This window comes from Protopterus annectens, chromosome 1.part1 (assembly GCF_019279795.1).
Source record: "Protopterus annectens isolate FY-2018-M chromosome 1.part1, PAN1.0, whole genome shotgun sequence".
Lineage (NCBI taxonomy): Eukaryota > Metazoa > Chordata > Ceratodontiformes > Protopteridae > Protopterus > Protopterus annectens.
This window is the reverse complement of record NC_056726.1, coordinates 13,313,132-13,328,539: the sequence shown is the minus strand read 5'-3', so window position 1 is coordinate 13,328,539 and position 15,408 is coordinate 13,313,132. Positions and strand designations below refer to the sequence as shown.

The 15,408-nt window shown below is 42.3% G+C and overlaps 1 protein-coding gene across 1 annotated transcript in view; it reads right to left on the bottom strand.

The window, feature by feature from the left end:
• The window catches only part of DOP1A (DOP1 leucine zipper like protein A), a 2,183,138-nt gene that overhangs the window by 860,208 nt on the left and 1,307,522 nt on the right, over nucleotides 1-15,408 (bottom strand). The window contains exon 20 of the mRNA XM_044073353.1: nucleotides 6,956-9,017. Coding sequence (XP_043929288.1) covers nucleotides 6,956-9,017 — 2,062 coding nt within the window. The remainder of the gene's footprint in view (nucleotides 1-6,955; nucleotides 9,018-15,408) is intronic.

Here is a 15,408-nt window from a genome sequence, read left to right as displayed (position 1 = left end):
TGTGCGCCCCCCAGGCGTAGTCCGAGGCGTCTGTTGTGATGACTTGATTTGCTTGAGGCTTGCTGAATGGAAGACTTGTGTTTGTTTGACATACTTGAGCCCACCACAGAAATTCCTTTTGCAGACATGGAATTAGTGGTATTATTGTTTCCAAACTGTGGCTGTGTTGAGACCATATGTTTTTCAGGTACCATTGTAGTTTCCTCATATGCAGCTTTGCACATGGGATTAGTAAGATGCAAGATGCCATGAATCCCAGAGCCTGCAGGGTTTTCCTTGCAGTCAGCCTGGTGCAATTTGCTAGTGCTCTGAAGTATTGAATTAGTTGCCCCTGCTTCTCTGGTGTGAGGTAGGCCATCTGGGTGTTTGTGTCCCAATTGGCACCCAGGAAAATTATCTTCCGAGAGGGTATTAGCCTTGATTTCTTTTTGTTGACTGTGTATCCCAGAGAGTTCAACAACATTATTACACAAGCCAGATGTTTCAGGAGAATGTGCTTGCTGTCCGCTTGGATCAGGCAGTTGTCCAAATAGGGGTATATTTGTATCCCTTGAAGTCTGCAGTAGGCAATTACTGATGCCAGGCATTTCGTGAATACTCTGGGCACAGTAGATAAGCCAAAGGGCAATGCAGAGAATTGATAATGGGTTGAACCTGCAAGAAATCTGAGGTACCTTCTGCAATTTTGTCTGACTGGGACATGCAGGTATGCCTCCTTGAGGTCCAATGTTACCAGCCAAGACTCCTTGCCCAGCATGGGAAGAAGTTGCTGTAGAGTGAGCATCTTGAATTTTGGTACGAGTAGAAATGTGTTTAGGATGGATAGGTCCAAAATAGGTCTCCAATCTTTTCCCTTCCTTGGTACCAGAAATAGCCTGGAATAAAACCTTGACCTTGTTCGTATGTAGGTACCTCTTGAATAGCTTTCATGTTTATGAGATCTGTAATTTGCCTTTGTGCCTCTGCCCTTTGATTGTGTGGCAGGTTTGGCATGCCTCTCATTTTTGGAAGGGTGTGAAAATGGAATTTGTAGCCTCTGTTTATAATGTCCAGGATCCATTTGTCCTTTGTGACAATATGCCAATTTTTTGAAAATAATGCCAGCTTTCCTCCTAAGGGGGCTGCCATTTGAGACTTGCTTGGCATGCAAAGGGGAAAGTCATTGGGTTTGCTTTCTGAAAGATTGCTAGTTATCCTCACCACCTCTTTGTGTAGGAGCTTGCCACTGTCTGCCTCTAAACGATCCTTGGGATTGCCATCTGCCCCTCGGGCGCCTGTATCTGCCACTTTGGGGTCTGTCCGTGGCAGGAAAGGACCAGTTTTTGGAAGGCCAATTTCTACTAAAACGTGGGGGGTGTACCTGTAGAAAATCTTTCACAGTTTGCATTGATTTAGCCTTTTCCTCCATTTTCCTTAATACCTCCTCAGCATTAGCACCAAATAGTACATCCTTTTGAAGAGGGGCGTCTAGTAATTTAGCTTTGACATGATCAGGCAAGGCTTGTTCCTTGAGCCAGGCATGCCTACGTATGACTGATCCTGTAACAGCAGCTCTACATGAGGCCTCTAGAGCATCAAAACCACATTGTAAGGTATGCTTACCCACTTGTTCTGCACTATGTATCAAATCCTGCAACTCCTTCAAGTCTGGTTGTTCAGGTTGTGACATTTTACTTTTCAATTGCGATAACAAAAACTGTTGGTATTTTAGCATATGGAACTGACAGTTTAAGGCCCTCATGGTTAAGGTAGCCGAGGTATATACCTTTTTTCCCCACCTTTCTAAGGATCTGGAATCTCTCTCGGAAGGTAAAGGATTTTTAGCAGTGGCGGCCTTAACTCCCTTGGGGCCCTGTGAGATGGTTTCTGGGTCAGCAGCATGGCTTTTGTATAGAAATTGGTGTGAGTCAGGAACCCTGTAGTACCTGTCAGGCTTAACTGGAGCTGGAGGTAGAGAGTCCGGGTTAAGGCAGGCCTCCGAGTAAACATCATCTAGGATGTCCAAGACAGGAGATATAGCCAGAGGCCTGTGCTGAGGTAGCAAGAGAAATTCCCTAAGCCTTTTCTTGGAATCTGAATAATTTTGGCCTTCTCAGTGGAAGTGTTCCCTTAAGGTATGCAAAGTTTCCCCAAATGAGTAATCCTCAGGGGGGATACAGAAGGGATGGACTCCTCCGCATCAGAGTCTTCAAAAGGGGAGAAAGAATGTTCCTGATCATCAGAGTGCTCTGAAATAATGGAGCCCTGATCAGAGGAGGGGGAATCTTCCTCCACTCTGGGCCTTTTGTCCAGTGGGGGCTGAGAACCTCTGATAAGAGTAATTAAATCCTCAGCCATTTTAAGCATCTGTTTCTTAGGCGTGAGGCCTGGAGATGGCCCCTGTGTAGCTTGTCTCTTAGAGTGCATTGTTGCTTTAGGCTTAGTGAAAGCCTTGATAGAGAAAGAAGAGGAAGGTCTGAAGACACCTTGAGTGGAGGTGGACCTGTCCACATTCTGAGTTTCAACGCCAAGAGTGGCTTCGGTATCTGTAGTCAGGGTGTGGGCCAAGGAGCCTGCGACCTCGGGCACAGGAGACACCACCAAAGAAGTGTCGTCGGTAGTCAGGGGCTGCGTAGGCGCCTCGCTGAGAACCGGACCACGTATAGTCGGCTTTGGCGTGGTGTCGGTAGAGGCCGCGGACCTCGTGTGTCGGTCCTTATCTTTGTGTTTTTTAGACAAAACTGGAGTCGGAGTATCCGATGACATAATGTAGTTAAATGCTTTCCCAAAATAATGCTGGGCGAACTCCGCCCGACGCTTAATGGTGCGTTTGTTGAATGTAGCACAAAAGCGACAGACTGAGACGTCGTGGTCTGGGCCTAAACAAGGTATACAGAGGGAATGGAAATCCTTATGCGGTATTTGCTTCCCACAAGAAATACAATTATTAACTTTGTCTGACATCGGTCTGAGGCAAGAAAAATTTCCCCAACGGGGTACTTAGCTTTCAAGAAGACTTCGGTTTCCAAATTTTCGTAATCTCAGGAGCTGGCCGACCGGCACTTGCGAACTGCTTCTGCTTCGGGCACCGCGCGGCAAGAAAGACTGAAGAAAATGACGTCGGCTGGTTCCTTTATACCCCTGTCGCACTGATGTCAGGGAAGAAGCGACGACAACCAACGCCGGACCTAGACTTTGGAATTCGGCCGACCGAGGACCCGCCTGACGGCAGGAGAACCCATCTGTTATGACTGCAGCTGTATGCACGATGAACATCTTCAGATACTCCTCCATACCTAATGCTAACTGTTTAAGCTGCTGATTCTCAAAGTATATACTCAAGGCATGGAGTCTACTATGCAGAGTTTTCAGGATGAAGTCCTGGAAAATAGGGCAGGCCTTGTGGTTGTGGGATACTCCTAAGCAAAAGAGGCAAAGCTCATAGGCGTCTTTATGTGGACTCTGATGGCCGTACTTGCACTTACCTTTCTGGATGACATGAACAACCACTACCATGCAATGACTCAAAAAACAAGGATATTTGATCCAACAGCTAGTATGGCAGGAACAGCTGACGTTCAAATGGTGGCAGAGAAGTTCTGAGGTCTGAGGCATACAGACATCACTTTTATGGCCCACACTCATCTAGCCACGTCAGACATCTCACACACCCTGCAGTGACTACAAACTTTTGGAGACTGGCCATACATTCGGGTAGCAAGAGCAGGAGACCCAAGAGTACAGAATATTGCAACATGTAAACAGAAGGACATATAAATATATATATATATATATATATATATATATATATATAGATATATATATACATACATACATACATACACACACACACACACACACACACACACACACACACACACACACACACACACACACACAGCTTCTATGGGACCTGACAATATCCCTGGCTGTGTTCTACATGAACTACAGACTGCGCTGGCACCTCACCTGTTCAATCACAGCCTCACCTCAGGCTTTGTCCCTACTGAATGGCACACTGCAACAGACATCCCTCTCCACAAAGGAGCAGCTACTGCAGACCCTGGGAATTATTGCCCCATTAGCCTGACAAGTCTGATATGCAAAGCTATGGAACGCATCATCATGGACCTAATAAACAAGGATATAGGGAATCTCCAAATTCTGGATTTCACACAGTTTGGTTTTGTGAAGGGAATATCATGCCTGCTCAACCTGGTCAACTTCTTTGAGTCAGTCACCAGAGGTGTGGATGAAGGCAAGGTGGTTCATGCAGCCTACCTTGATCTGGCCAAGGACTTTGATACCATTTACCACTCAGGAATCATAGAAAAACTCACTAAGCTAGGCATCAACCCCTATATCACTAGGTGGTTTGCAAACTGGCTCACAGACAGAACCCACAGTGTGAAAGTAGCTGACTCCAAGTCAGACTGCCGACCAGTAATGAGTGTAGTCCCACAGGGTTCGGTCCTGGGTCCTCTTCTGTTTGATATCTACTTCTCTGAAGTCCAGGCCAACACGAATGGACTCTGGCTGATGAAGTTCGCAGATGATTGCAAGTTGGGAGCCATAATTAACTCCCCAAGTGATGCTGACATCGTACAAAAATGCCTCACTGAGACCAATGACTGGTGTCAGAACCATGGCCTTAAGCTCAATGCCAAAAAATGTGTCGTCATCCCCTTTCAGAAAAACCTGGTTCCCATGAATTACCAAACTGATGGTAGTCCACTGAACACAGAAGGCGTCATAAGAGATCTGGGAACACAAGTTGACAGCAACCTCTCCTTTGACCACCACATTGCCACTGTGGTCAGAAAGTTCTTCTATGTGGCACATCTCATTACTAAGGATTTTGCATCCAGGAAGAAAGAAGTCATTGTCTCCCTCTACTCTTCCCTCATTAAGGCCAGTCATCGAGTACAATTCCAGTCATCGAGTACAATGCCCCATTTGGCATGTACCTCACTACACTCTTGCAACAACTGGAGAGGCAGCAAAAGTACCTCACAAAGAGGATCCTAGGCCTTAAACACTTGTCCTATATGGACAGACTCAAAAAACTCCAACTATTCCCTGTCTCATATCGCCTACTTAGAGGTGATCTCTGCTTGACTTACAAAGTCATGGCCGACCCAACTCTGTTAGAAATGCTACATCTAAAGAAATCCCAATCCCTCTGCACTACATGCTCCAGAGACCTCAACCTCATTACCACAATCAACAAAACAAGCTGGAGGGACAGGTTCATAACCCAGAGACTGCCCATGCTATGGAATAGGCTTCCCATACATGTGAAGCGGAGCGCCTCACTGGCCCTCTTCAAGAGAAATCTTGATGAGTGGATGGGAAACAGAAAATTCACCTCGGGGGATCACTCCAGTGTCTCTACTCAACCGAGGCTCTGGGAACTAAGGTCAGGTGGAACAATGTCAGGGTAATCCTATGGGCTAGACTTGTAAAAGGCTCCAGGGCCATTAGCCTAGTACACACCTATGAACTTATACACACACACACACACATATATATATATATATATATATATATATATATATATATATATATATGGGTCTACTGCTTTTGGTCGAATTACATTTGGTCGAAAATGATTTCAGGCAGCCCACTTCACTGAAAATGCATTTCACTGAAAACACATTTGGTTGAAAATGGAATATAGCCCCTGCTCCACTGCAGTGCAACCCTGGAGTGAGAATATAAAGTTAGGGTGTATGGGGGGGCATAGCTCCCCACATTGGGGGTTGCCCCATCTAACTGCAGTGTATTCACTATTATATACTAAAATACATTGAAACATATAACGTCAGTAAAAACTAGATGCAAAATGTGGGGGGGGGCTACACCCCCCACACCCCCCACACCCCCCCTAACTTTATATTCTCACTCCAGGGTCGCACTGCAGTGAGGTAAGGGCTATACTCCATTTTCGACCAAATGTGCTTTCAATCAAATGCGCTTTCAGTGAAGTGGTTTGTCTGAAATCCTTTTTGACCAAATGTAATTTATATATATCTATGGTTTACAATCAAAATCTTGAATGCCATTATGCCAACTTTGATTACTGAAAGGCAGTTTTCAAAGTTATCATAACGGTGATTTGAAATATGTCGAACCTAAAACAGCGAATGCTAGTGTGCATTCGCTGTTGTGAGATCGGCATTTCGATTGTAGATCACACTACAGTGAGGATCAGGAACTTTGCCCTTTTCCTCACTGAGAGGCGATCTTGGAGTTGTAATATTTAATTAGCAGAGGGTGTGGGCGTGCAGGGGGGCTTGCCCTCTGCAAAACGAGAGTGGACAGTCATCGGAAGTCAAGGTATGTTTCGATAATGTTGACATCAAACAGTCAGTATTTTGAAGGTGTCGTACATGTGACTGATATCATTTTACGACATTTTAGTTTGCTTAAGTCATCATTCGTTGAATCGACAGTTTGATAGTAAATCTATATATATCTCCCACTTGACACATTATTGATACATTCAAGAAAACGTCTATCATATAGACTGCGACAAGATTACCTGGCAGAAATTGCAGAATTACTAAAAAAATATTTATAAAAATTTGTGGTTGTTACATTATGCATCTGCACAAAATTCACAAAATAGACAGAGCATGTGCAATACCACATTTTGCAACCTTCTTGGTAATATAAGGACAACATATTTTAAATTCAATGCTAAGACTACACTGTGTAGAACTTTAAAACTTTCAAGATGTTATACCAAACCTATCCTTCAGACTATTACATCATAACGGTGAAACGTTTTAATAACATTAGGCTTTACTCTGTAAGTTTATAAAGAATTAACAAAAATGCATTTAGGTCTGAAGTTACTGTAACAGATTTACACAATGTGATACTTAGTGTGCTATGCCACATGGAGTTCTCAATTTAACTTTGAAGTCCAAACTACACAGTTCAGTGCCTAAGAAAAAAAATAAGTACATACCTATTTTCTGATAACTCGGTTTCATACTTATACTGTTGGATAAGATTATCCAAATTTCGGCAAAGCTGCAGAATCACACATTCCACAACTCTTTGAAGAACTTTTCCCATGTAAGGCAGTGTTGAGGTGATTAGAGAAATCCATTGAGGATGCAATTTGCATGCGTGATGCTGATGCAAAGCTCTGAGAACTGCACAAAGAAACATTCCCTGAGAAGTGATTGGTTGGTTGGGCAAATACTGAAGAGATGTCATAGGCTGCTGTGGACTAATATTTTCTACATCTGAAGAAAGGAACTCAAATCCTGGTTCTTTGTCCTCTGATTCTGTCATAACTTTGTGTTCAAGTACAATCAGTGTTTGCAGCAACTTTAAAAGCTGGGTCTGTAGAGTCCTGCCATAGTCCATTTCATCCTCAGAGAAATTGATGACACTGTCTTCACAGAACCCTTCCTCAATTGGTGCCATGTTCTTACCAGCCACTCTTTCACTATGCCACTTCTGTGCACTGAAAATTAAAGACAGCAAACAGTGAAGGACTACTTTCTGGACTTTACACTTCGATAACATGTCAGATATAAAGCTTGCAAAACCTTTGGCAGAGCCCTCTATGACTTTGGCCAGTTCAGCAAACAGCAAAGTCAAAATTTCAATGCTTGTAATCTGTACATTATGGTTACCAGACAAATCCTGCTGAGTTGCCTTAATATGTGTTGGATAGTAGCTTCTTATATAGTAGAGACATAAGGAGATTATTATTTCAATGTACATAGAACTCCGAAAACTATGGTTGCAGTCCACTGGAATATGACTATAGAAATCTTTCCCCATGACAGATATCCGATGCCTGGCTATTAAGTTCTGAAGTAAAGAAAGCTGAGGTGTATATGCATTATTTACACTTGTAGTAGAAATGGCACTAACAAAGGCAGCTGGATTTGCTTTTAAAATACCTTTAATTGTAGAAAGAGCATGCAGAGTTCTTGAAGCATCATACTTTTGAAGATAGAGCAACACATGCTGGTACAGAGGATGAATGTTGAACCTGGAAGACTTTTTGACACCCGGAGATCCCATATCACTTTCTATTTCTGAAACTTCACCTTCTCCACAACTGTACCAATTCTCCAAATCTAAACCATCACCAAAGAATACACTGGGCTGTTTTAACTTGTCATTTTGCACTTTTCTTTTTTCGTCTTCTTTCCTTTTATTAGTTTTAATTTTAGGCTTTGTTCCTGTTGCTTTAAGGATTTCCTTGCCTTCTGCTTCCTTTTCCACCATCTTTTCCAAAATCTTCCCTTTTAGATTCAAGTGAGTGCTGCTGTGGCTCCTCTCTCTAAGATGCATACTTTCAGTGCTAAGGCTGTTTTCTGACAATGTTTGCTGGGCTGCTGCAATTTCAGGTGAAGATTTAATCCTGGTGATCCCAGTCGGCACACTTTTAGGTCTTTCGTCTGTTACAGAAGGTAAGCCCTCTAAAGTGCTCTGACAGTCAGTAACCCCCTGGTTTTCATTTTCACTTCCAGCTTGTTCCACAGAAGCATCTGAAATAAGTGAATCTGTAGAAGTAGGGGCCTCCAGCTGACACTGTGGTTCAGACGTATTTGAAGTTAATGCATCTACAGATGAAGGAGCATCTACCAGACACTGTTGTTCAGAAAATTCATATTCTTCGCCAAGAGCAATTACAACTCTATAAACTAACTCAGAGACTACTTGCTGAACAATGTCCTCTAGTGACTCTTCATTCAGTGCCTGTGTCTTGCTTGTGGCACTTATGTGGTCTCTTTCTACATCAAAACTAAAATTATCTCCTACTGATAACTGTGAACAGCCAGAGTCAGAACTATGAAGTATCTCCACTGGTTGGTCAGGAAGGTCAAAATCTATCACTGCCATAGGAATTGTCTCACTACTTGTGCTTAGTAAGGAAAGTCTGTCACTCAGTGGGTTCACAGTTAGGCTAAAAATGTCCATCTCATCCAAAGCAAGCTGCTTTTCACTCTTCTCCACTGTAGTATCATTTTGTTGTCCTTGGTCACTTGGATTGTTACCAAAACCTGTAATAGTAATACAATTTTATGAAAAAATGCAATATACATTCAAAAACAGCTATATATGTGCTTCCCCTTTGCTAATTTACATCAAATAAATCAGCTACAAGTCAGAAGGTTCTCTCCTTCACCACCACCACCAACTTACCTCTCAATTTTACATTCTTGCAAGAGGGAAAAAAAACCTGCTTTGCTCAACTCAGGCTAATTTACTTTACATCTGCAAAGTCATAGAGGCAACTATCTACAGTAAGCTACATTGTTCTACCCTCAAATAACACTGCAGCTTTGCAGAGCTTTCTACAAAAGACTGCAGAATGTAGTTCAGCACCTGTTCTACATGAAATAAAAACTCTAGTTATGTTAAGAACATAACTCTAGATTCTTTCATTCCAGTCCATTCAATATGACACACTGGTCCTCAAGTGTCTTTTAGATCCAATCTGACCACTCTAGGGTTCCAGCCTCAAGCCCTCCCAGGACTTTTTTTCCCAGAACACCCTGCTCTCCCCTGACTAACTCAGATCGAGTCTGATGCCCCAAAACCATGCACTCTGCACTACCTTTATTCAAAAAAACAACAAAGTCCAATGAGCTGGCAGGGGAAGGAAGGTGGATTGTCATATCAGATGGACTGGAATGAAAGGGTCTATCATTATAGCAAGAACATAACTTTTGTACAATATACTTTTGCACAATATTCATTCAGTCTGCCCAATCAGACACATGGGTCAGAGTACCCAGCTACTTGAACCCTAGGTGGTCTCAAAGCAGAAGCTGTTTCAGGATGGAAGCCCCAAAGGAAGTCCTAGCTCTGCATGTACAGTCCAGCTTATAAAGCTTGATAAATGTTTTTGTAGAAGATCAGACAGCAGTCTGACAATTTCATCCAAAGATACAGTCCCAAAAAGGCTGTTGAAGTAGCAACTGCTATGGTAGAATGTGCCTTTGGTTTAGTGTGCAATGATTTATTTTGCGAGGAGGAAATTAACATGATACACTTAGACAGCCATCTAGAGAAAGAAACTTTGGAAACCTTTTTACCAATTTGTTATATGAGAATGTGACAATAAGCTGTTCATTCTTCCTAACTGTAGCAGTCCTGTGCAAATAAAATCAAAGTTGTCTGGGTGTTCATGTCCAAGGTGTATAGAATGTATTCTTGTTAGTTCTGGTAGTTTGGGAAAATACTGGTAAATGTATGAGCTTAGAACAATTAGTTTTAGAATCCACTTTAGGTAGAAAGGAAGGATTAGTTCAGACAGTAACTCTATGTTTATGAAAAATAATGAAAGGAAAAACAAAGGATAATGCTTGGAGTTCAGAAATTCACCTGGCAGACAGCCACCAAAACGAGATTGTTTTCTAAGACTGACATTTAAGCTCTGCAGAAGAAGCAGGTTGAAATGGTGTTTTGGTCAACGCTTCCAAAACAAAGTTCAAATCCCAAGGAGAGACCAGGTCTTTAATGGGAGGTCTGAAGTGAAACGTCCCTTTGACAAAAGTATAACACATTTATGGGAAGCTAAAAATGCATTCTGAAAACCAGTGTGAAATGATGAAACAGTTGCAACTGAAATTTGATGGTAGAAAAATTAGATCCTGCCTTAAACAAAGATCATCAGATTTGACTCATAAAACAAAGCTTTTCCGCTGTTGTGGTACACCTTGCATGTAGAAGCCTTCTGAGAGGCTGCAAGAATATGTACCTTATAAGGAAGGAAGGATTCCCGTGCCATCAACTGAATTGGAGAAACCAAGCAGTGAGCTTCAGGTTGGGAAGGTTTGGGTGAAACTCTCTGGACAAGTGTGATATCAAATCCCAAAATGGATGGAGGAACCCAGGGGGTTCCTTTTCATACTGGAGTTAGAAGATGAAGCCAAATCTGTCTTAGCCAAAATGGGGCAATGCAGATGACTGTTGACTTGCACCAAATGGCCTTCAGTATGAATTTTGATATGAGAGGCGTAGGGAGATAAGAGTAGAGAAGTCGACGAGGTCAATGACTGGACAGAGCATCCCTAGGGTGTTGTTCCTGATGAGGAAGGATGCTGAAATAGTGGCTGCACTTGGTGTTGTGCGGAGTCAGAAACAGAGCACAGCAAGGTTTGTCCTATGATAAAAAAAATCTTCCTTGCTATCACTGGATTTAGAGTTCACTGGTGAAGAAGGAGGAGACTTATGCTCAACCTGTAGGCTAACCTGTTGAATTTTCCAGAGATGTGCTGCAGCAGGAAATTGGTGAGATGCCATCACTCCTTTCCATACTCTCATTGCTTCTTGGCAGAGTGGGTAAGATCTGCCACTCCCCCGTTTGTTGATGTACCAAACACCTATCATGTTGTCTGTCTGGATATTTATCACTCAGAGAGGAAGACAATTCTGAAGTTCTTGTAACATAAGGAGAACTATCCTCATCTTTAATATGCTAATGTGAAGACAAGCCTCTGATTCTGACCATAAACCCTAGATCATTCTCTCTTCATAAAAACCACCCCCCAGACCACTTAAGCAAGGATACAAACATGGATATTGTTTCTACTGGAGAAGGAAGTTTAAAGGGTTTTCCCTCTGCTATTAACAGTTACTGAAACCACCATCTGAGATAAGTAGTACATGACAGGGTAATTCTGATAGGATAACAGAGTGATTCATGTTTCTGTGACCACTGAGTTTATAGTATCCATTGGAGAATTCTCATGGAATAAAGGATGAAGCAGACCATGAGAATGGCAGCTGCCATTAGTCCTAATGCTCTTAAAACTATCCTTGATAAAGGATAACCACTCTCCAATAATGTCTGAACTGTTACCTTTAACAATGTGATTTTTTTTGACAGCTCCACCATTCTATCAGCTGGTGGGACCACCCAGGAAGTGGATAGAGTCATTTTGTCCACTTCATAAAGAACTGTCTCATCTATAGCGAGAGGTTCTGTGGGCCAGGATACTCTCTGTTTTGCGAGTTCCAGGATCTCACAGAAGGAAACATCCTTGGGAGGGGATTATGGGGAACCCTTCTCCATCCTCTGAGGCAGAAGCTGAAGTAACAGACTCCTTGGGGGAGTCATCATGTTTCCTTTTAAATACCCTTTTTCTCAGTGGCTCAGGGGAAGATGCATACTCTTAAGTCCTCTGAAGATTGTTTCTGCACAATGACATTATGTTTGAGGTCACAGTAATGAATTTGTGCAAGAAATGCCTGCCGAGAGGAAAAACTCAAGGAGCAAGTATCATGGGGAGGAGACCGTATTTGCTGGTTCCTGTGGTTTCACCTTTCTGGGTGAAATGATTCTCCACAGCACCAGGAATACTGCTCCAAATTCATAGTGATCCAAAGATACATCTGCAGAGGTCAGCTCCAACTTAAAGGGGAGAGTGAATGCAACTAGGGGTGGATCCTCGGATCTGAATGAATGGATGGCACCGAGGAGTGTAACTAAAATCTCAAAGGCAGATGGGTCCAATAAAACCAAAAGAGCTGTCCACCCGATCCCTCAGCTGCGAGACTCTGACATCATATCTGATTGGATCTGAGCTGATGAAGTCAAATCCAAAGTTCTCGGAGCCAAAGACATTTGAGTTAATGGATCCTGGACTACAAAATCCAGGAGACCTATCAGATCCAGGGGCACAAGAGCCAAAGCACAGACTGGAGAAGGAGTCTGGAATGGGTAAAATGCATGCATCTAATCTGCTTCAGAGCAGACAGAGTAGCAATAATCCCCACCTCTAACTGAGTTTTGAGAAACCTTTGCAGCAGGCAATCTAAGGCAACATCGGAAGTGTTCTTGTAGGATTTAAAGGATTTAGTGGAGTGTGGCAATGAGGATATGCAGATGGGCTTCTCTTGTTTTTTAAGGAGGGTCTTGAAATGTAATAGAGGAACTGGTGGTTCTGGGTCCAGTGGTGGAGCACAGGTTGGAGTGTGGGCTCTATGTCCTTCTGTTTTTGAAGCCTTAGGAGTTGAAGCCAGGTCTGAAGGTTCTGCTCGTCGCTTCTTCGACTTACACTCTTTGAAGCTGGAAGATTTATCCACTGGTTTTCTGGACTTAAGTCTCTGGATCCAGAGGTAGAAAGTCCATAGATGGGCTTGTTTCTTCTATATGAAAGATCTGTTGGTTTGAAGGCAGAACAAACTGTATAGGAGGCTACCACTCCCAGAGAGATCATGGGGGTCTTGGTGTGGAATCTTCTGCCCACATTTTCAGCAATTCTTGCAACTTGAAGCTTTTGAATTTATTGTGAAATTCAAGATAAAGCACTCCTACTAGAAACAATGTGTAGTAAGCAAAAACGTTTTAAATAACCACAACTACACTTCTATAAAAGTTAAAATTCATATAACTATATATTAATATATATATATATATATATATATATATATATATATATATATATCAAATTAACTATATAACTTTAAAAGTACAGTTAATATACAATCACTAAAATGGCACTAGTGAGGGTAATTTACTATGGGACAGCACACTACACACTTTTGCAAAACTATATACCTATTTATCAAAATTCTTTTTTCTAAGCTACAAGGAGAGAAAGAAAGAAAACTAAGCTGAAGAGTAAACAACCATTAAAATGTAGTTTAATAAGAGAAACGCGTTGCTCCTCCAAGAGGTGGCAAATGAGATCCGAGTTAGTTGGGGGAGCATAGGGCATTCTGGGGAAAACATCTAGGAAGGGCTCAAGGCTGGAGCATGAGAATGGCCAGAGTGGATTCATGTTGGTGCTCGTGGACCCATATATCAGATTGGATAGACAGATTGAGAACAGGATAGACTGTAACATTTTCTCTCATGGATGCTATGAAGTTAATGCAATGTAATGCAAGAAACACAAAAGACAAGTATTTCCTTAAAATATAACTGGTGGATGAGGTTTGCATTGCACTTGAAACATTTATAACTACAAGACATTCTTTAATAACAAAATAACTTGTACACTCATCATACACAAATTCTACAAAAGCATACAAATCAGATATATGGCTGAAAACTAGAAATGTTACAGCTTTTATCTATCACAGTAAAGCATGGTTTGCAGAAATCTGCAGAAGACAAATTCAAGATGCTAACTAAATAAAATGGTTTGCTGTGTACAATAAATATAGAAATTAAAAACACTAGACATGATTTTGTGTGCGTACAATACTTATATTTAATACATTTTTCTAAAAACAATTTCTGTGAATAAAAGAGAAACTCTTTCAAAAGGCCATTTAGTCCCCACATACCTGGACTAATGACAGTCAGCCTATCGTACTTAACACATTAAGTTCCAAACAGCAGTCTTTGATGAACTGTCTTTACATTAACATATGGATCACATGATTGTGCCTGATAAAGGTGGTAATCAGCTTAACCTCACTGAAGTTATTTCAGTAAAGAGAGACTGAAGAGGAAGACAAGCCCGTGATCATGAAAATTATGTGAATCTTCATCTTGGCTACAGATTAAGGAAGATGGGGCTTGTACATGTTCCAGACACCTCCCTTGGATATCTACTGTTAAGATGAGTACTTGGACAAAGTACAATTGTGTACACTTACCATAAATGTAGATGTTCGAGTGTATTCACTGTTACAGTACCACCTGTAGGGTTATCCCTACTGTGGTAGCCCTCGGCCGGCCCAAATACCAGAGTCAATGTTTTTGTGTCGCCTGTAGTCTGACATCAGGTTGTCAGTACTATAAAGCAAGGCAGCCGACATCATTACATCAGTTTTTCTTGCCCTAACCCGTCAGAAGCACAAGGGAAAATACAGTAGTGGTCCTGGTGGCTAACAGCCACCTTGGGAAGCATGTGTTCCCTTAGGGGAAGATGTGAAATGGGGGAGGGAGGGAGGGAAACCAAGACTGCAACAGTGAGTACACTCGAACATCTACATTTATGGTAAGTTTACATAACTCTACTATGTTCTTCGTGTTTTACTGTTACAGTTATCACCTGCGGGAGGATTCCCAAAGCTGAGGTAAAGGGTGGAAGGATAGGTAGAGTCTAAGGTATGGGTCAGGAGGCCCTGCATGACTGCACAGGCAAACCATGTCCTAGACTTAGAAAAGAGAGGTAGGTGGTAATGCTTTGTAAAGGAATGGACAGAGGTCCAGGTGGCCGCTTCCAATATGTCCTTGGTAGGTACTCCTCTGAGGAAGGCAGTGGAAGTGGAGGTTGCCCTAGTGGAGCAGGTACGGATCGACTTAGGGATGGGTTTTCCATGTAGTCTGTAGCAAAAATGGATACAGTGTGAAATCCATTTGGAAATGGTTTGTTTGGAGATAGGCTTCCCCTTTGCCCCTGGGGCAAAGCTTACAAGAAGCTGGTCAGTTTTTCTGAATGGCTTAGTGCAGTCCAGATAGTATCCAAGTTGTCTGTGCACGTCTAG